This window comes from Mustela nigripes, chromosome 4 (assembly GCF_022355385.1).
Source record: "Mustela nigripes isolate SB6536 chromosome 4, MUSNIG.SB6536, whole genome shotgun sequence".
Taxonomy (NCBI): Eukaryota; Metazoa; Chordata; class Mammalia; order Carnivora; family Mustelidae; genus Mustela; species Mustela nigripes.
Genome location: NC_081560.1, coordinates 63,153,681 through 63,173,791, shown reverse-complemented (window position 1 = coordinate 63,173,791; position 20,111 = coordinate 63,153,681). Strand labels below are relative to the sequence as shown.

Sequence of the window (20,111 nt, the reverse complement as noted above, 5' to 3'; positions counted from 1 at the left end):
CCGAGATTCAGCTTCGACTGGCTGGATGTTGATGCCACTTACTGAAATAAGAAACTATAGAGAATAATGGATATATATTTATGTAAGATACACGTAGATCTCTGTAGGGAAAAAGAGAGCTCTAAACTGGGAAAATATATTTAGGACTCATGGGAAATAAAGACATATGACTGATGGAGATTGCTTTGGGAGAGAAGGTAGAAGGTAACAAGAGAGACAAAGGACAGGGAGGTGAGGAATTCTAATGCGATTTTTGGGAGAGGAGATAAGGTCAGCAATAAATAAATAAATAAATGGTGATTAAGATGATGTATCATGATGCTTAGGAAGATGGTGTCTTTTTAATTCATTCAGTAAATCTTGCATTATGTACCTGCTCAGCACCAGGGCCTGTTCTAACTTCGGAGAAAGCAGTGAATGGGAATATTCTAATTGAGATTACATGGAAGTTGGGAAGACAAACTATAAATAATTAAGATAGTTTTAGATTATGATAAACCAATAAAATATGATAATAAGAGAAAAGGACATGAGGGAGTAGAAGAAAGAAGGTTACTTAAGTGAGAGTAGACAAGGAAGTTTCCTCTGAGGAGGTAAGTAAATAAATTTAGCCATAATATCTAAATAAATTAAGGTTACCACACTTAAATAAGGAGGTAACCTGGTAAAAAATATGGGTGAAGAATGTTCAGTTCTCAAGAGAAATGGTTTTGAGATTGAAAAACAAAATAAAACCCAAGGCCAGTGTGGCTGAGCCATATTAAAAGAGAAGAAAAAGAGATCAGGGAGATTGTAAAGGAATCTGACATTGACTTTATAGACGATGGTGAGGAATGTGGCTATATTTTCAAAAATCAGCATAAAAATAATGGAAACTCCTTAAAAGTGAACACAGAAAGCTGACAGCAGTAAATGCAGGCGGACTTTTAGCAAAAAAATTAGAAGGAGGAAGATTTCTTCTTGTAATATTTTATTTTTAATGATAATAGGTGATAATAAAATAAGTAAATAGGTATACAGGAATACCACTGTTGATAAGAAAGTAAAATCCAAAGGCTAACTTTTGGGTCATTGGCCTAATTTCTAGCAGTAATAATAATATATACATAATCAAATGATGCCTTTGGAAATGTTAACAAAGTAGGGTTCCAAAATACAAATGTCGTTAAATATTAACCAGAATGTCAAATTAAAAAGTTTTAATTATATATATTAAAGTTAGGGGAAAGAGTCTATGACTTTTATATTTTAAGCAGGAATTGGAAGTATGGAAGAGACCTTCAAGGAAAAGAAGCCATAGCAGAGGATGCATAATTATAAAAAATATATTTTAGCTTTAGAAGTAGTTTTGGTATATGTGGTAGGTTATATTGTATACAAGTACCTGTTGCCTGTCCCTTGAAGGGTATATCACTCACTTGCCTCCATGTCAGGCTTAATAAGATGACTGCTTTATTAGCAAATGAGATGTGAAATGCACAAGCAGAAGCTTTAAGAGCCAATATATGCCATGTTCTTTCTTTTTGCCACAAGGTCACCAGTGTTCTAGATAGAGATTTGGATGTCAGATGGAAAACTACTTGGAGCAGAGACATTGCTGACCTACAAGGAACATGTAATGAGAATGAGAAATAAGCCTTTATTGCTGTAATCACCAGATTTAAGAGTTCGTTACTGTCGCCTAACTTAGCCTACTCTAATAAAGAATTTGGCACTGAAAGTGTGGTATATTACCATAATAAAATTAAAATATTTGCCATTGGATTCAGGTCCCAGCAACAGGTCACAGGGTAACTGTTACCAGAAGCTGGAAGGATAGCAATTATGTCATACAATGCTGGAACATTTGATGAAATTGTTCTCAGTTAATTGGAAGGTTGATAATGTCCTGCATAAATTCATAGGTTTCAGTGAAATGGCAGGCAACCGGTATGTTAGCTGCATGTGTCCACTACTATTGGCAACAGTTGACAAGGTAATACAATAGAGAGATGGACTCTGAAAATAATTGAACGGTTTGCAAGCTTCAATGACAGAGAATGGAGCAGCTGGATATTTAGAGACTTGCAGAGTTGGAAGATATGGCTGATACTTATCTTCAGCTGTATAAGATAAAACTGAAATTGATGTTTAATCAAAAAGATAAAATCTTTTTTTAAAAAATCTCAAGATAATGACACACAATCAGGACTGTAGCCATCACATCTTTATTGAAACATCTCAATAAATCAAAGTGTCTCAGTAAACTCTCAACTGAACAATTTCAAAGTCTGGACAAAGAGATAAGGGTATAGCTCTCTGATCAAAACCTGGAAGGAGTCCTCCACCTTTTCCTATATGATAGATAGGTGACAAAAATCTGATTGGATGACAAGTGAAGGGAGGTTAATCAGATTTAAATAGCTCACTAACAAGCCCATAAAAACCCCTAAACTTAAAAACTCTGGTGGCAGGCATCTCAGGGGCTTACTAGGTTAAGCGTTTGCCTTAGGCCCAGGTGATGACCCCAGTGTCCTGGAATTGAGTCCTGTGCCAGGTTTCTGGCTCAGCGAGGGGTCTGCTTCTCCCTCTACCCCTCCCCTCTGCTTGATCTCTCTCTCTCTCATGCTAGTGTGCTGTCTCTCAAATAAATAAATGATAATTTTTTAAAATTTTTTATTTATTTGACAGAGAGAGACACAGTGAAAGAGGGAACACAAGAAGAGAGAGTGGGAGAGGAATAAGCAGGCTTCCCACAGGGCAGGGACCCTTATGCAGGGCTCCATTCTAGGACCCTAGGATCATGACCTGAGCCAATGGCAGACACTTAATGGCTGAGCCCCCCAGGGACCCTAAATGAAATCTTAAAGAAAAGAGACTCCAATGGCAACCCCTTCGGGTTCCCTCCCTCCTTGGGAGCTTTGTACTATCACTTTGCTGTTGCTCAATAAAGCTTACTTTGCTGCCCACCACTCTAGCCTACCACTTAGTTCTTTGAAGAGGTGAAACCAAGAACGACAGGCAAAAGGTGGAGAAAAAATTCTGCAACAATAAAATCTTCATAAATAAATTGGAGCTGTTTTTTATAACTTCACTCTGAGACTTGTACCCTCTAGATTTCTTGTTCCATTGTTTGATTTGGTTTTGTGAATAATATTTAAATATAAAAATATATAAATAATAGTTGTCTAAATTAAATGTAAGTTGTACTGTGAATAGCTCTAAGAAAAGTCTAAGCAGTATATTAATAGCACCCCTCAAAAATGATTTTTTTTGCAGAGTTTCTCTAAAACTTTAAACCTAGAAAATTCTGGGAGGCATATTGATTATATGTTGTTATTAATGTGTGACAGTAAAGAAATGTTTTCTTTTTTATTTTTTAGAAATGGGTTCTTTAGAGAGGAATAATTTGATAAGTGAGCCGTGGAATATGATAATAACACAAATTGAAGGCAGAATCTTATAGTTTGCATTTAGGCATTTAATTATTTTGCTAGCAGATAAATTGACAACTGTTGTTGTTTTTCTGATAATGCAAATACAAATTATACCTCCACTTGTTAATGAAGATTCTGTAGCTATCTATCCTTAATCTAAAAATAAATATGTTCTTCCACTAGTATTATGGTTATTTAGCATAAACTATTTAATTATAAAATTTCTATTAGAAAAATAAGAACATATTTTAGTCTGTGAAAGTTTACTCCCCCTGTTATAAATCTCAAAGCTTCACATACCATCATTAATTTTAATCAAATACCTGAAGAGCTTTATGTACAAAATGAATAGTAAAAAGCAAAGAAACTCTAACAATTTGTGAATTCATTTATTTATTTATTTATTTGAAAGAGAGAGAGAGTACAAGCAGGTGAGGAGGTAGAGGGAGAAGGAGAGGATCTCAAGCAGACTCCCAGCTGAGTGTGGAGCCTGATCCTGGCTGGATCCCACAGCCCTGGGATCATGACTGGAGCCGAAATCAAGAGTCTGACATTTAACCAACTGAGCCACCCAGGCACCCCAAAACTAACAATTTGAAATAGTGACACTCATTTTCACTGAAATCTTCTGGTTAAACAATATTTTAGGAAAACTGCATATTTACAATTTTTGGAAAATCATACCATACACCTAGATCATCAAATTAGAATTTTTTAGAACAGTTATATTCTATTCTTCTGTTATTATTTATTAACTCTCTTAAATTTCTATCTTCTCTATGAATTCATATGTTCATTCATTCATTCAACATATAGTAAGTGCCCACTATATATTACTCCCCATGCTGAGTGCTTAGGATAAGAAGAATAACACATTGCTGTCTTTCTTCAGCATCTTCAAGTCGAGTGGGGCTAGGAGTATCATTATTACAAAGCTTTCTGATAAGTGCTACAATAGACACTGATATATGACTTAGACTACTGGATACATAGTGCCCTAGCCAAGATCAAGAATGTAAATTTATCTTTGGAAATGTTAAGTCTGGTATACCTCTGATATATCCAATTAGAGATGTTCTGAAGGCTGGCAGAAACATCACTCTTCAGCTCAACAGAGAAGTTTGGTCTAGAGGTACAGTTTAAAAGGAAAGAGGATATAGGTTACAGTTATTGGGAACTGATGAGCTTGTTCATGAGGAACATGTGTGAAGGAAAGTGTAATGAGAGAAGAGGGTTAATGCTAAAACCCAAGAGAACATGAATAAAATTGGGACCAGGCTAGGAGGGAGGAATCAGAACAGCAAAGATAGATCAAGTCAGAAATGGAGGCAGATAAATATTTTATACCAGTCAGGGTTTAACCAAAGAAACAAATTCTAGGAAATATGCATACTTAATAAGGAATTTATTACAAGGAATTGACATTATGCAATTGTGGGAGCAGTTATCTTACTGCAGTCTGAAGTCACCAGGGGAGGCAGTCAATAAGGGAAGAGGAACAAGAAGTCAGAAGCAAAACTACATTAGAACCTGTGAGGATAGCTGGAACCCATGAAGACAGAGATACCCTATTTCTAGAGCCCTTTCTCACAGAATTAGCTATAAGCCTAGTTCAGGAATATAGAAACTAAAGAAGGAATTTGACAAGAAAAAGAAAACTAAGAGATGCCCTAAGAAAATCTCACACATTCCAGACATATTTCTCCTTGCCTTTATTGAGCTGTAGTATCCCAGTTTCTCTTGCTAATCAAAAGAACCACCCAAGCTAATAGAGTAATAAGAGTTCTCTTTCCTTGAAATTATGACTTCTAGACCAGCAAAGCCACAGTTGCAGGGATGGTAAGTCATAATTTTACTAGTGGATCTTTAGGGAAAGTTAGAAGAACCACTTCCATATTGTCTCTCACTACTGTACTTCAGAGTCAATTCAGACTGGAATTATAGTGCTATAGCTGCCCACTTTGGAATACTGATAGCATTTTATACAGAACAATCTGTAAAACAGGCTCAAATATGTCTGTCTTAGTTAATGGGTCATAGGCAATGATCCATACCATAGGTGCTGGTTGAGAGGGGAGTACAGAACATGGCATGCAACTTGTGCTTTCAGGACCTGCGCAAATCTATCTGGTGATTGTTTCAGTTTGGTAATGAAATGCTGCAGTACATACTCAATCTTACAGCTTTGTTGGTCAGATAAGACCCAGTTCATGACAGATAACTGAGGTAGTATGGTAATTTGCTTCCAACACCAACAAATCTTCTAGGGTATACATCTCAGGTGAAGTATAATTTGTGTGGGAGCCCAAAACCTGTTGCAGGACCCTGCCCAAAACTAACAGCTTTTCAGGTTGCTCACTAAATGGATCAGGGTAGCACACGCAGATGAGGTAATTGTTGCCTCCAAAATTCAAAGAGGCCTACCTAATAATAAAGCATCTGTGTGATAAGAAGAGCCAAATGCAATAATCTGTCCTTTGGAAGAGCTATGTTGACATGTCCCAGACCACTGGAACCCTAGAAATTTCACGGAGGTGGCAGAAACCTGATTTTTGGTCAGATTTACTTCTCTCCATCTAGCCTATAATTATCTTACCAATGTTCTAAGTAGTTGTTACTTCTTTCTTACTAGGTCCAATTACCATGATACCATCACTGTAACTGACCAACATGAATTTCTGTGGAATAAAGAGATGATCACGCCTCTGTAATAGGCCTGCAAAGCTGATGTATCCATGAAGTAAGATAGTCAAAGTGTGAAAAGCAAACTACTTTTGTTGGTCTTTAATAACAGCTATAGATGTGAAAGCATTTACTTGTCCAAAATTAAGGTGCCAGCAGATCTTATCCCTAGTGAGAACCCTCTTCCTGGCTTGCAGATGGAAGCCATCCTCACTTGGCAGAAAGAGTGAGCAGTGGCTCTTTTTCTTGTAAAGATACTAATCCGTTCATGGGTGTTCCACCTTCATGATCTCATCTATAACTAATTACCTTTCATGGACCCTATCTCCAAATACTGTCAAATTGATGGGTAGGGCTTTAAAAATATAAGGGGGGGCACACAATCATTCAGTCTGTAATAGCTACCAAACCTTCAAGGTATAGATAATTCTTATGCTATTAAATTTGTCCCATATCTCTGAAAAATGAATCTTTCAAATTCACGTTATAAAATAAGCATTAACCTCATAATAAAACTTGACAAGAATAGTCCACCCATGTTTCCTTTAATCTCAACCAGTCTAATAACAACAGTTTTATCAAAGAAGTACCAGATCCCTCAAAATGTGGAGCCCTAGTGAAATATGAGTTAAAATTACTTGATTTAGAAACTGTTCATAGACTTTCACTTCCAGGGTTGTCAGACTACGTATGTTATTCAGGCAATGCAGACTTTTTCTGTTCAAAGAACTTGAAGAGTGTGGGGGTGTTGAATAATGTCCACTGACATTATTTGTGAACACCTGGAACCTCAGAATGTGAAGTTATTTGGAATTAGGGTCATTGCAGATGTAATTAGTTAGGGTCACACTTGATTAGTATTAGTTAAGCTTATACTTAATTAGAATAGGCACTAAATCCAATGGCTGATTTTCTTACAAGAAAAGAAGGGAAGACATAGACGCATGGAGAAGTCCACATAAAGACAAAGACAGAGATTGAAGTTATGCTACCACAAGCCCAGGAACACCAGGATCCACTAGGAACTGGAAGAGACAGGGAAAGATTCTCCCCTAGCTTTTTGGAGAAGTGTCACCCTGTCAACACCTTGATTTCAGATTTCTGATCCCCAGAACCATGAGAAAATAAATCCCTACTGTTTTAAGCCACCCAGTTGTAATAATTTTTATGGTAAACTTTAAAACTAAAGCAGATTTTGGTACCAGAAGTCAGTTACTCCTGTAACAAATACCTAAAAAAGAGGACGTGCCTTTGGAATTGAGTAATGGGGGAGGTTGGAAGAATTTTGAAGTGCATGATAGAAAAATCTTAGATTGTCTTGAAGAGACAATTGGTAAAAATAGAGACATCAAAGGTAATTCTGATGATGGTTCCATTGGAAATGAAGAATACAGTAGAGAAAGCTTCTATCATCTTAGAGAATACACATATTGTCATTAACAGAATAGTGGTAGAATTATAAAAATTAAAGGTGCTTCTGGTGACAGAAAGAAATGAGGCCAATATAATTGGCCATTGGAAGAAAGATGATCTTTGTTATAAGTGCCAGACAACTTGGCTAATTTGTGTCCTTCTGGGGGTAGAAAGTAGAATTATTACTGATGAATTTGGATATTTAGCTGAGGAGAGTTCCAAGTAAAGTGTTAAATGTACAGCCTTCTTTCTCCTTGCTACTTATAGTAAAATGCAAGTGGAAAAGACTAAAGTAACTATTAAGCAAAATGGAGATAGTGCAAGAGACACAAGTAATAGAGAGCATCCAAAATACATGAAACTGAAGTCCTGAAGAAGATTAAGATTTTTAAGACAAAAAAAAAATTGGAGATATAATAACAAAGATTGTTTCAAATCTGATGTAGGATATCAAATTAAAGACTCAAGGCTCTCGTTAAGTATCCTATAGAAGAGAAAAAAACGCATCTAAATATATTGCTAATGAGAGTATAAATTGGTAGTACAGTTTGAAAGTCTGCTTGATTTTTTGCACCAAAATTGAATATTTGAATACTATAGGATCCAGTAATTTCATTCTGAGATATAAACCCAACAGTAATGTGTGCTTATGTGCACCAAGAGACACAAACTAGAATGCATATAGAATCATTTATAATAGCCTTGAGCTAGAAGGAGCAAAAATGTTAATCATAGGCAAATGAGCAAATAAATGTAATACATTCAAGTATGTGATTCCACATTGCAAATGAACTACAAGTACACTCAATAACATAAATGATTCTCACAAAAAAATAATTAGTCAAAGAAACAAACAAACAAAATAACATTGTGTGAGTCCATTTATATAAAATTTTAAAATAGTATTAGACTAGGGATAATGACTAACTTTATAAGCAGTAAGGAATATTAATTGAGGAGGCTCAAGAGAAGCTTCTTTGGTCTTGGCATGGTAGGGTTGGGTTTGTTTGTTTTTTTTTTAAGATTTATTTATTTATTTGAGAGAGAGAAAAACAGAGAGTGAGTGAGAGGGAGAAGCAGGCTCCCTGATGAGCAGAGAGCCTGACAGGGGGCTCAATCCCAACACCCTGAGACCTGAGTAGAAGGGAAATCCTTAACCAGCTGAGCCACCCAGGTGCCCCTTGGTATGATGTTTAGAAAGATGTTTGCTTCTTGATAATCCTTTGATTTGTACACTTATTTATTTTTCACTTTTCTCTGTTATGTTTCCCAATAATTTCTTCAAGCTGAGTTGTATAGATTTAGAGCAATGTTAGGGAGTTTACTTATAATTGTCACTTAAAGATCTGTTGGATTAAAAAATAACAGAAGGTATCATTTATGCATTTTTGTTTGTTTGAAAGCTTCTCTGAAGCTTTTGTGTTGATGACATGAAACCTGTCTCTAACTAACCTTATTTGTCTCTCTAACATCCAATATTGTTCATTTTATGATGTTGCTTCACGGATGCTGTCTTTGCCCATCTGCTTTGCTTTCTTGGGACTTGCCCCTTGTGAAACACAGCTCCTAAGACTGCCATTCATATGCACTGAAAAATAATTAAAAACCTTAGCTTGTCTAAGAGATCTGTCTAATACACAGCTATTATAGCAAAAATTTTTAAAAGATTTTATTTATTTGTTTGATAGAAAGAGATCACAAGTAGGCAGAGCTGCAGGCAGAGAGAGAGGGGGAAGCAGGCTCCCTGGTGAGCAGAGAGCCCTGTGCGGGGCTCAATCCTGAGATCATGACCTGAGCCCAAGGCAGAGTCTTAACCCACTGAGCCACCCAGGCGCCCCTGTTATAGCAAATACTGAAGTACTTACCTCTCTCTTTTATTTTTTGCTCAGACAGAACAAATACTGATAACATTTCACAGTTTCATGTTAGTTTTTAAAAGAGCTATGTTACTATGTTACTATGTGAATGATTCATGAAAACCCTGTGCTTGATTAAAGCTCCAGACATGGGGTGCCTGGGTAGCTCTGTCATTAAGCATCTGCTCTTGGCTCAGGTCATGATGCTAGGATCCTAGGATCATAGGACCTTGGAATCAAGCCCCATGTCAGGCTTCCTGCTAGGCAGGAAGCATGCTTCTCCCTCTCCCACTCTCCTGCTTGTGTTCCTTCTCTCACTGTGTCTCTGTCAAATAAATAAATAAAATCTTAAAAAAAAAAAGAATATAGACACATGAAACCGCACATTTTTTTATTCCATTTATATGAAATATCTAGAATAGGCAAATCCACAGAGACAGAAAGTAAATTATTGATTACCAGGGACTAGGAATAGGGGAAATGTGAAGTAACTGCTAAGGGGTATGATGTTTCTTTCTGGAGTAAGTAAATGTTCTAGAATTAGATAGTGGTAATTGTTGTACAACTTTTAAATATGCTAAAAACTGCTGAATTTTATACCGCGAAGGGGTAAGTTTTATGGTATGTGAATTATATCTCAATAAAGCTGTTATAAAAACTCAGCACTGACGCTAAGCACCTTTTTTATTTTTTATTTTTTTAAAAGGTTTATTTATTTATTTTAGAGAGAGAGAGAGAGAGTGCAGACCAGGGAGAAGGGCAAAAGGGAAAGGGGAAACAGACTCCCTGCTGGGGTCAATCTCTGATGGCAGATCATGACCTGAGCCAAAACCAACAGATGCTTAAGGGAGTGGGCCTACACAACTACAACTACACAACTACACAACTCAAGCACTTTTTTAAAAAAGTAGTCTTGTTTAGATATATCTAGAGAGATGATTGACTGCTTAAGGTACAAAGATAAGATAATTTATTTTCATGATAGTCTTCTGTGCATTTATTTTTTTTTACTGTACAGACATACTAGCTATGAAAAACTAACTTAAAATCTTTTCAATATTATTCATTTGTTAAATATGTAGAAAGTTTTTATTCATGTAATACTAGAGTAGATCTTTGCTGCCTAAATCCTTCAAGAAGATTCTGTAGTCAGTATATTTTACATAATTTGAAAAGGATGACTATCAGTGAACACTTTGTTACAAAACATTGAAAGGATTTTAAGTTCCCCGACGTCCAAAGTTGTAGTTAAGAATTCTGATTTGAACCTAATTCCTATTTCTTTGTAGGTATTCTGTCTTTTCTCTAAAGGAAAATTTAGAATTCTCTTGAAGTTCAGAAATTTGAGCACACTCTTTTCTTCATTCGTATTGCTTTCTCTCGAATATCTCTGAAAATATTAATTATGGCAAGATAATATGAGCTATGGGCTCTCTGCAGGGGATATCCTTAAAGTATCATAAATGACCTCTAGCTGCTGGCTTGTGTGAGTACCAACCTACTTCAATATTTTTTTTTCAATTTAGCATCCTGTCATAACAAATACTTATTATAAAAAGCTGACCTTAAACAGGTACCTTATTCCAGGTTATCATATGTAATAATGTAAACAACTCTTTCATCGTGCATGCCTTGGATTGCCCAAATCTTATTTTCCACTGGTAATAAAATCACCACTGTGTTTTGACCTACACCAAGTTAAATAATAAATTTTAAATTCCCATTTTGAGGTTTTACTTGTATATTTTCTGAATATCTTTCTGTACTAAACACAGCATCAGACAAGGTTTCAGTAGAGGAAACAGAAACCACTCTAGGTATATTAGGCAGAAAAGAAATATAGTGCATATAAAGTCATTTGAAAGGCTGGAGGGAAAGTTAGGGATCCAATCAGACTTTAGTGTGAAGATCATACACTTGTAGCTGTGATCTAGAAGTCAGAAAATGAGTGCAGCTATCGTTGCTAACCTTTTCCAGAACTGTTCCTTCACCATAACCTTATACCTGTGAAGCTGGCTGAGCAGATGTCAGAATGTGGATTCTATCTTCATAGATAATGAAACTTGTTTTGTTGCTGCTGCTGCTAAAAGTAGATGGCCTCTGCCTTCCTTTCACCTTCTAAATCTCATGGTGGACATAGAAGCCTGATATATCTGAATTATATAATTGTTTTAAAGGTTTTTAAAACTTTAGTTCCTCTCATGTTGTTAGTTTTACTTTAATAATTGAAGCTTGCTTACTTACCTATATATCTGTATACATAGAATGCATGGTATTCGTAGCTAGAATTTATATACCTTGCCTAAATAAGAAGCCCTCTTCACTGGGTAGGTAATGAATGCAAGCTGTTTACAGACGTCCCTGCTCCAGTGGTTATAGTGGGTGGGAAGAAGGTCGGTGGTATGGGAGGGTGCATGGGAATGAGTAGCCTGTCCTTTATGGTTTATGAGTATTTGTAATGCTAGATTTTTCTATTTCCTGTGGCAGTTGAGAGTCACTGGGCTCACTATCATTCTTTCTCTTATAAAGCTAGTGCCTGTTCTGAAAATTTCTGGAGTCAGACTTCCCACTTATTAGAACTGAATTTGAACTTTTATTCCAGAGAAGAAGCTGAAAATGGGATTGTTATGTGACCTTTTCCTTTTAATGAAACACCCAGATTGTTGTCCAAGTCTTAGCCCTTTTTACAGGCCTTATTATCTCTCATCGGAGGGTTATGTGGATACTTTATAGGAAAATCTCACTTCACTAACTCCTTTTTCTCACCTGGATGAAATTATTAGCTTCTTAGTTTGGTGGGTGTTGTTGGCAATCTGAGCCTACTTCTGTAACTATCAAAATTCCTTAATAGTCTTCAAAAGTTTGCCCATGACACTCCTCCTGTGTTTATTACAGTACTACGGCTTTATGGCCTTATTTCTATTTTTATATTTATTCTGTAACTTCAGTGAAATTTGGGAAGGGTAGAAAGATAATTCACGTGTTCAACTACCCTTTGTGAACCAGATACATTATCCTTAGATTTATAACAAACTGATTTGTGTTTTCCTGGATTAGAAAAATTAATCAGGATCTTCAGCTTCTCCCTTGAACCATATATGACAATTCAATTTTTGTTTTCATTTCTCTTATTTACTTTTCCCAGGGTTCCCATCTCTTTACCTCCAAATCTCTTGGATTTGGTTATAATCTTTAAAAATTATGGTTCTTTTGGTTACCTATTCTTGCTTAATAACTGTATTAAATTTCAAAATTTCATTATCAATAATTATTTATATTTCATTATAACTTTTTTCTCTTCTTTTTACATTATTATGTGCATTACATGTCCTCCTAGTTCTTGTTTTTTTTTCCCTTCCCATTTTCTGGAGTAATTTTGGAGAGAGTCCTTTGTCATCTGCTTCTCAAAATTTTCAATTAATGAGAGAAGTTATTATTATCATGTCCAGATTCTAAATGAGGAATCAGAGGCTTAAAGAGTTCAAGTTGCCTTTTTAAAGATCAAGCAAAAATTCAGTGGCAAAGCTTGGATTCAAATTCAGTGGCAAAGCTTGGATTCAAATTCAGGTTTGCAGACTCTCTGTTCACTGTCTTTTGTTTTTCTGTTGTTGTTATTGTTTTCATATAGCAAGTGTCCATTCAACACTATGCTCCTTACTTCACCAACTTTTGTAGGAGTAGTTTGAAGGAACATTTCTACATATAATCCTGCTTTTAATACTTGTTGATGATGCTTGTACAATCATGTTCAGTTTGATTTGTGAACATTAAGAGTATTCTTTGGCAAAATACCACATTGAGGTAGTCTGTGGTTGCAACAATTAGGAAATAGTTATTTTCCCAATATGTGTACTAATGCATGAATACCTTGAATTGAATGTAGAACAAAAAGAAAAGCATGATGGATTCTATAACACAAGTATTTTAACGAGAAGGTGGCATATCACTAAGAGATTCAAATTTTTCTGAGTTAAGAATGCCAATAGTAATTTACAATGTGTGCCTTCAAGACATATAGAAAAATATTATAGGAGATGCTAAAATGGCAGTTCATAAACAATAAAGATTCTTTATATGACTAAAATAAAAGCAAAGCAATAGTCCTTATGAACATAGAAGCAAAAATACTCAATAAAATACTAGCAAAACTGAATCCAACATATACACCGTGACTAAATGGAATTTGTACCAGTAATGCAAGGTTGGCTCAACATATGAAAATCAATGTACTACACTATACTGACAAACTTACAAAAGTATAAAATCCACATGATTGTTCCAATAGATACAGAAAAAGCATTTGATAAAACTCAAAATTCTTTCAAAATGAAAAAAATCAGCAAACTAGAAACAGAAAAGAAGTTATTCTTTTATGAAATGAAAGCATCTATGAAAACCCACAGCTAACATCAGACTAAAACAGTGAAAGGTTGAAAGCTTTCTTTCTAAGATCAAGAACAAGACAAGGAAGTATGCCCTCACTACTTTTATTCAGCAGTGTACTGGAAATTCTAGTCACAATGATTGGGGGTGGGGGGTGGACTTCCAGAAAAGAAAAAAAAAAAGAAATAATTCATTTCATGTAATTTCCTGTTGTACATACCTTTTCAGCTAGCAACCCATTGGCCAGAACTTAATTATGTAACCACATATAACTTTGAGAAGATTAGGAAATGTAGTCTCTATTCTTGAAAAACACGTCTAATGGGGCACCTGAGCGCTCAGTCAGTTAAGCATCAGACTCTTAATTTGGGGTCAGGTCATGATCTCAGGGTCCTGAGCTTGAGCCCTGTGCTGGGCTCTGGGCTCCTCCCCACTGGTCTCTCTCTCTCTCAGGTAAATAAATAAGTAAAATCTTTTCAAAAAAAAAAAAAAAAAAGAAAGAAAGAAAAGGAAAAAGGAAAAACTTATGTCTAGTTAAAATTTGGGACTTTTATTTTTCTAGGCAAGGATAATAGGTATTGGGAAACATCTAGCAGTTTCTTCCACATTAAATACAAATCAAAAAGCAATTCCCAATTTGAATTTCTTTTCTTTTTCTCTGTTTCTTTCCTTCCTTCTTTTTTTCCTTATTGTCTTTTTTTTTTTCTTTTAACACATGTATTGCAAAGGTTAAAAAGATTGCTAATTTAAATGCAACATGGTCCTCTGGGTTGGATCTTGGAGCAAAAGAGGACATTAGTGAGAAAACTAGCAATATCCAAATAAAGTTTGTGGTTTAATAATACTGTACTAATGATCATTTCTTAGAATTGTAAATGTAACGTGGTTATGCAAGATGTTGACATTAGTGGAAGCACAGTGAGGAGTATATACAAGCTCAGTATTATTGTTCATTTTTTCATAAATCCAAAACTACTTAAAAATTAAAAGTTAAAAAAATGACTATGAATACTCAATGACCAGGGGTTTGGAAAGAATCCTCCTGTACTCTTGGTGATAATATATATTAGTACAGCCTATTTTCAGAGAGCAATTAGACAATGTTTGTTGAATATAAATATGTTTACATTTTTTTTAAGATTTTATTCATTTATTTGACAGACAGAGATCACAAGTAGGCAGGAGGCAGACAGAGAGAGAGGAGGAAGCAGGATCCCCACTGAGCAGAGAGCCCGATGTTGGGCTCGATCCCAGGACCCTGAGACCATGACCTGAGCCAAAGGCAGAGGCTTTAACCCACTGAGCCCAGGCGCCCCTGTTTACATTTTTTTATTCAGAAAGTTTATTTCTAGCAGTGGCCCGTGACAGCAAGATGGTGGTGCAAATTTCCAAGAAGAGAAGTTTGTTTCCAATGGCATCTTTAAAGCTGAACTGAATGAATTTCTCACTTACGAAGTGAGTAATGGCTGAAGATGGCTACTCTGGGGTTGAGGTCTGAATTACACCAACTAGGAGAGAAATCGATGTCTTGGCCATCAGGACACAGAATGTTCTCGGTGAGAAGGGCTAGCAGATCTGGGAATTGACCACTGGGTTCAGAAGAGGCTTGATTTGCGGGGTACAGGGTAGAACTTTAAATTGAAAAGGTGACCACAAGAGGTTTGTGTGCTATTGCTAGGGCAGAGTCTCTCTGATACAAACTCCTAAGAGGACCTGCTGTGCAGAGGGCCTGTTATGATGTACGGCAGTTCATCATGAAGTGTGGGGCCAAAAGCTGTGAGATCTTGGTGTCTGAGAAAGTGCAAGGACAGAGGGCTAAATTTATGATGTTTTTAGATAGCCTGATGATTCACAGTGGGAACCCTAACTACTGTGTTGACACTGTTGTGTACCATGTGCTCCTCAGATGGGATGTGCTAGGCATCAAAGTGAAGATCATGCTTCCCAGGGACCCAAGTAGTAAGATTGGCTCTAAGAAGCCCATGCTTGATCATGTGAGAGTTGTGGAACCCAAAGATGAGATATTGCCTACCACCCCCATCTTGGAACAGAAGGATGGGAATCTAGAGCGTCCTGCTATGCTGCGCTGCTCCCAGTACCCACAGGATAACAGGGTATCCTTGGCAGCTGGATCTGGAGTCTGGATTTTGCTCTGTAAAGACCTTTAATAAAATCTCTGGGGAAAAAAAAGATAATCTATTCCTAGGAATTTTTCTTATAGAAACTTAAATGCTAGCTTTTGGAGTGTCTTTTTCCTTTTAGATAATTCAGCATAATTCCTCCCAATGAATCTAGGAGGAGAGTGGAATGTTTGGTTCTCTAACCTCAGATGTAAAACAATCCTTAGTATGGTTAATGTTTGAAAAAGAATGGAAATTAAGTTCCCAAAGTGGAGCTGGCCAAATAATTAATTTTCTAGGCTTTTAACTGGAGGAATAACAAGTCTGAAGGCCAGTGGGGAGTATTAAGGATTAGATGCCACCTCTGGATCTTGAGAAAATGAGGTGTGGGAGGCTGAGTGACCTCCAATTGAGAGGGCTGCAGGGTAACTTTCCATTTTAGACAAGGACACAGAAAGGAAGAGGGTTTACTAAGTAAGTTTTAAATTTCAGGAATGTAAGTTTCTATAGCACTGTGGAAAGGTTTGAGGGGCACACAGCAGTGGATGAGGGACTAGAGATTCTTAGAGATTGGAAGAGTTTGCATTTTTGGCAGGGATAAGGGAAACAGAAAGATGAGGTTGCGATATAATTTATACAACTACTGTTATGGTCGAATGTCCTGGGACATTAGAAGTAGTCCAGCTTTTGGGGAATCTAACTAGGTAACCCTAGCCCTGAGCATTTGTACACGACCCTTTCTTGGTCTGGAACACTTCTGTCTCTTTTTCTCCTTTCTCCTTTTTTCAGGTAAGTTCAGACTATGTCTGGTTCTATCACTTTCTCCAGGAAGCCTTCCCTGAATGCCTTCTCTCTTCTTAGCATGTGTGTTCTTAACTCTGGTAGCCTGTCTCACAATATACAGCAATTGTCTGACCCATTTTTATCCTTACCTGTACCTTAAGTTCTGGAATGGAAAAGACAACTATCTTACAGTCCTTCCACCCTCTGTATAATTATTCCATAAATTATACTACTTTGTGTAAATATTTGCTATTTTTTGTCAAATTTAATATTATAAAATTCAATTCCAGTTCACAAAATAATTCAACATGTTTCTTTAAAGAGTAAGCTCCACTATTGCATTATATGATTTGATTCCCACAAATTTATTTTCCCACGTTACAAACACTACCACTCCATGCTTTTATGTGGAATAAACTAGTGAACTGAGTAAACTTCATCCAAATCCTTTCTCTATCTATATGTAAACTTTTGTCAAGTACTAATGCTAGTCAGATTCTAACATTTTAATATTGTTTAAAAAGTATTTATCCTGTATATAAATAAATGTGGCATTTGAAACTGTTGAAGGGCTGCCATATCCAGTTGTATATATTGACCCGAATTTTTACGGATTTAAAAATTCACCTTAAAAAATAAATTCCCTTTTGAATGCCTCAGTTGTCATAAGGTCTGTTTGCCATTTTTCTGGATTAAAAGATTCCAAAGTTGTTCTAATATTTTTCATTTATAAAGGTCATTGACAATAGATCACTTAATCTGCCAACTTTTGAAGGGAAAATAAAATTCCATCATGAAAAAAAAATTCCCTAAGTGAATGTAAGGCATTATTTCACATCTACGTGCACACACATCCTGACGTAACACACGATATACTTGTGAAATGGATTTTTCCCCCCTAGATGTATTTTCAGTAAAATTAAATACTTTTTTTAATGTGAAAATGACTGTCCGCAATACACTCGTTGTAATAACAGTTAATTAATATAACTAAATTAATGGTTTTCCCCCCTCGCAGTTTCCCCCGTCGCAGTTTTATTTTCAAATTAGCGAAGTCTAATGCGATTCTCACCTTTCCCTCTTTCAGGAAATAAAATATTCGATGTTCCAAAATATTTAAAGGGTTGCAATTTATAGAGGCAGCAGGTAGAATGTTGCTGTTGGTATTACTAATGTTTGTGCTAGTAACTTAAGCTAGAAACGGCTCTTTCTGTAAAATGTACTCTGAGCAACTCCTTAGGAAACCGACACCAGTAACAAACGTTGGCGTCCCACAGATTTGGGCGGGGGGGGCGGGGGTGGAGCCTCAGTGATTTGTGGGAAGAGCCGCTCCGGGTCCGGGAGGGCCCTCTGCTCCTGCTCGTCACTACTCGGCTCCGCTCGGCTCCCAATCGGTTCTCACTCGGATCTGTTCGGCTCCTCCAACAGGAGAGACGGAGAGCCGCTGCAAGTCCGGCGCACGCGCTCAAGCCTCTTGCTGCTCTTAGGGCCGCGCTTTGCCTTGGGTTTTCACTTCCTTCTCTTCCGAGCTGTATCCGGGTCGTTGCTTTCTCTATTGTCTCAGGCAATCGACCTCGGACTGTGCAAATTCATTTCTGGGTCTTTTGTTTCTTCTGGTGCAGGCTAATAAAGTTTTTCTTTCTTTTATTTTTTTCTAACAGTTTTAACGGAGGAAATTAACTCCCCCAGAGCTGCCGGGGCCTAAGGGAGCCTCCGGCAGGGGAGCGCCGTGGGAAGGGGCGCGAGCAGCCGGGGCCGGTTCGGCGAGGACTAGGGGGCGGGGTGGGGGGCGGGAGGGGCTGCTCTTGAGGCGCCCGGGTCCGGTCGGCGGCGCTGCCGCCGATTTTAAGTAGCATCTTTCGGATTTGTTCCCGCGGTATCAGTCCAGACCTCAGCGCTGCCTAGGCTCTCGCAGCCTCTCCCTAGGTCTCCTCCAAACGACCACCTCACGGATTCCTTAGTAAGTGTGTCAGAGGCCTCTGCCGGGAGAAAGGTGCATTTCAGCCCTTCTAGAAGTCAGGGCCGGTGGGCGCAGGGTGGGGGCGGCAGGTTTCCGCTGGAAGCTGGACCTTTCGTGGGCGCTTCCCTTCCACATCTGCGGGAATGAACAAGGCTTTTTTCACTACCTGGGCTTCGCGTTTTCTTTCTGCTGACTGTCTCCGTGTCTAAGTGAGGGATTTTGAGCGAGTCGCTGAAAAATAAGAGGATGTTGTTACGGGGGTCAGCTTTGATTTTGGCTGGCCGGGGTTCCCCTTGGCTTCTCCCCAGCCTGGAGCCTGTGCTGCTGGCCCGCCCTCCCCAGACCGTGTGCCCACCCCAAGCAAGCTTCCGACACTTTTTGTGCTGAGAACTGAAGTAGACAAAGATTCCCTGCTCGAGGTCATCTGTATCTTCCCTTAGCATCACCGCTGTCTTCTGTGCTTGGCGTGATTATTAATGACGGTGTAATGTTTTTCTCTTAACAGTGGATCGCAGCTCCAAGAGGAGGCAGGTGAAGCCTTTGGCAGCTTCTCTGCTAGAAGCTCTCGATTATGATAGTTCAGATGACAGTGATTTTAAAGTTGGAGATGCCTCAGGTAAATGTTTCATTTTCTTCCCTTTTCCCAGCTTTCTGAAAGTTGGGCTTATTTTCAGACCCTCTTAAAAAATCGGTTTTGATTAAAATGCCAATTTAAAGTTAAAGCACATAAACTTCATTTATTTTCTCACATTTCCCTAAGATCCTTTCACTAGATCCCTATCATTGCTTCTGTTTATATTGATGCTCAGATACTAACAGATAGAAAAGAACTTATAGATAGCGGAATTTTCTCTGTTCTTTACGCAAAAATAATTTATGCTTATTTTATGGATAGAGGAAAAAAATATAGAAGTATCCGAAAGTCAGATAATATCCTGAGAGTAATGTGAGCCATGAACAGCCCATAAGCAGGGTTCTTCTCTATTCAGATCACTTGGCACCCTATGAGGGGAGTTTTGCTTTTTGTCTATTCGCTCCCTTATCAGAATAAAGTTGACCAGAGTAAAAAGTTGTGCTTTGTGGTAGGTGTTGGACCTTGTGGATTGGGCTCTTCAAAAATCTCCTAAGTACAAAGATATGTGCTTACTCATTATGTTTTGTGATTTTAAAAACAAACTTTTTAAAAAAGGCCCTATGTTCACATTGTACGAGATTGGAAAACAGAAAAATACGGTTTTCCATGGTATCTTCTGTTTATTGTACTTCACATGTATAGATATATGTGTAGAGTTTTAATCGTGAGAATCTGAGAAATGCATATAAATTGTTTAAATATTTTATGTGAGAAATACTAATACATACATGCACAATAAAAATTACTTATAATTTTGCCCCTTCTGATGGAAGTTTAAGTAAAGTAAGAAATTAAAGACTTTTCAGTTTCATCCCTTTAATAATTTTAAAGTATTCTCCCAGAGAGTTTTCTGTGCTTAGTCAT

General features: G+C 37.3%; 1 protein-coding gene and 1 pseudogene across 5 annotated transcripts in view; both read left to right on the top strand.

The window, feature by feature from the left end:
• Positions 1-15,122: 15,122 nt before the first annotated feature.
• LOC132016308 (small ribosomal subunit protein uS3-like) lies at positions 15,123-15,918 on the top strand (annotated as a pseudogene).
• Positions 15,919-18,103: 2,185 nt separating this feature from the next.
• Positions 18,104-20,111, top strand: part of PHF14 (PHD finger protein 14) — a 206,555-nt gene continuing 204,547 nt past the window's right edge. For 3 of the 5 annotated variants that reach the window (XM_059396776.1, XM_059396780.1, XM_059396779.1), the window contains exons 1-2: positions 18,105-18,613; positions 19,119-19,229. In XM_059396776.1, coding sequence (XP_059252759.1) covers position 18,613; positions 19,119-19,229 — 112 coding nt within the window. In that variant the 5' untranslated portion in view covers positions 18,105-18,612. Of the gene's footprint in view, positions 18,614-19,118; positions 19,230-20,111 lie in introns of all 5 variants that reach the window. The other 2 variants (XM_059396778.1, XM_059396777.1) reach the window with 2 other exon arrangements.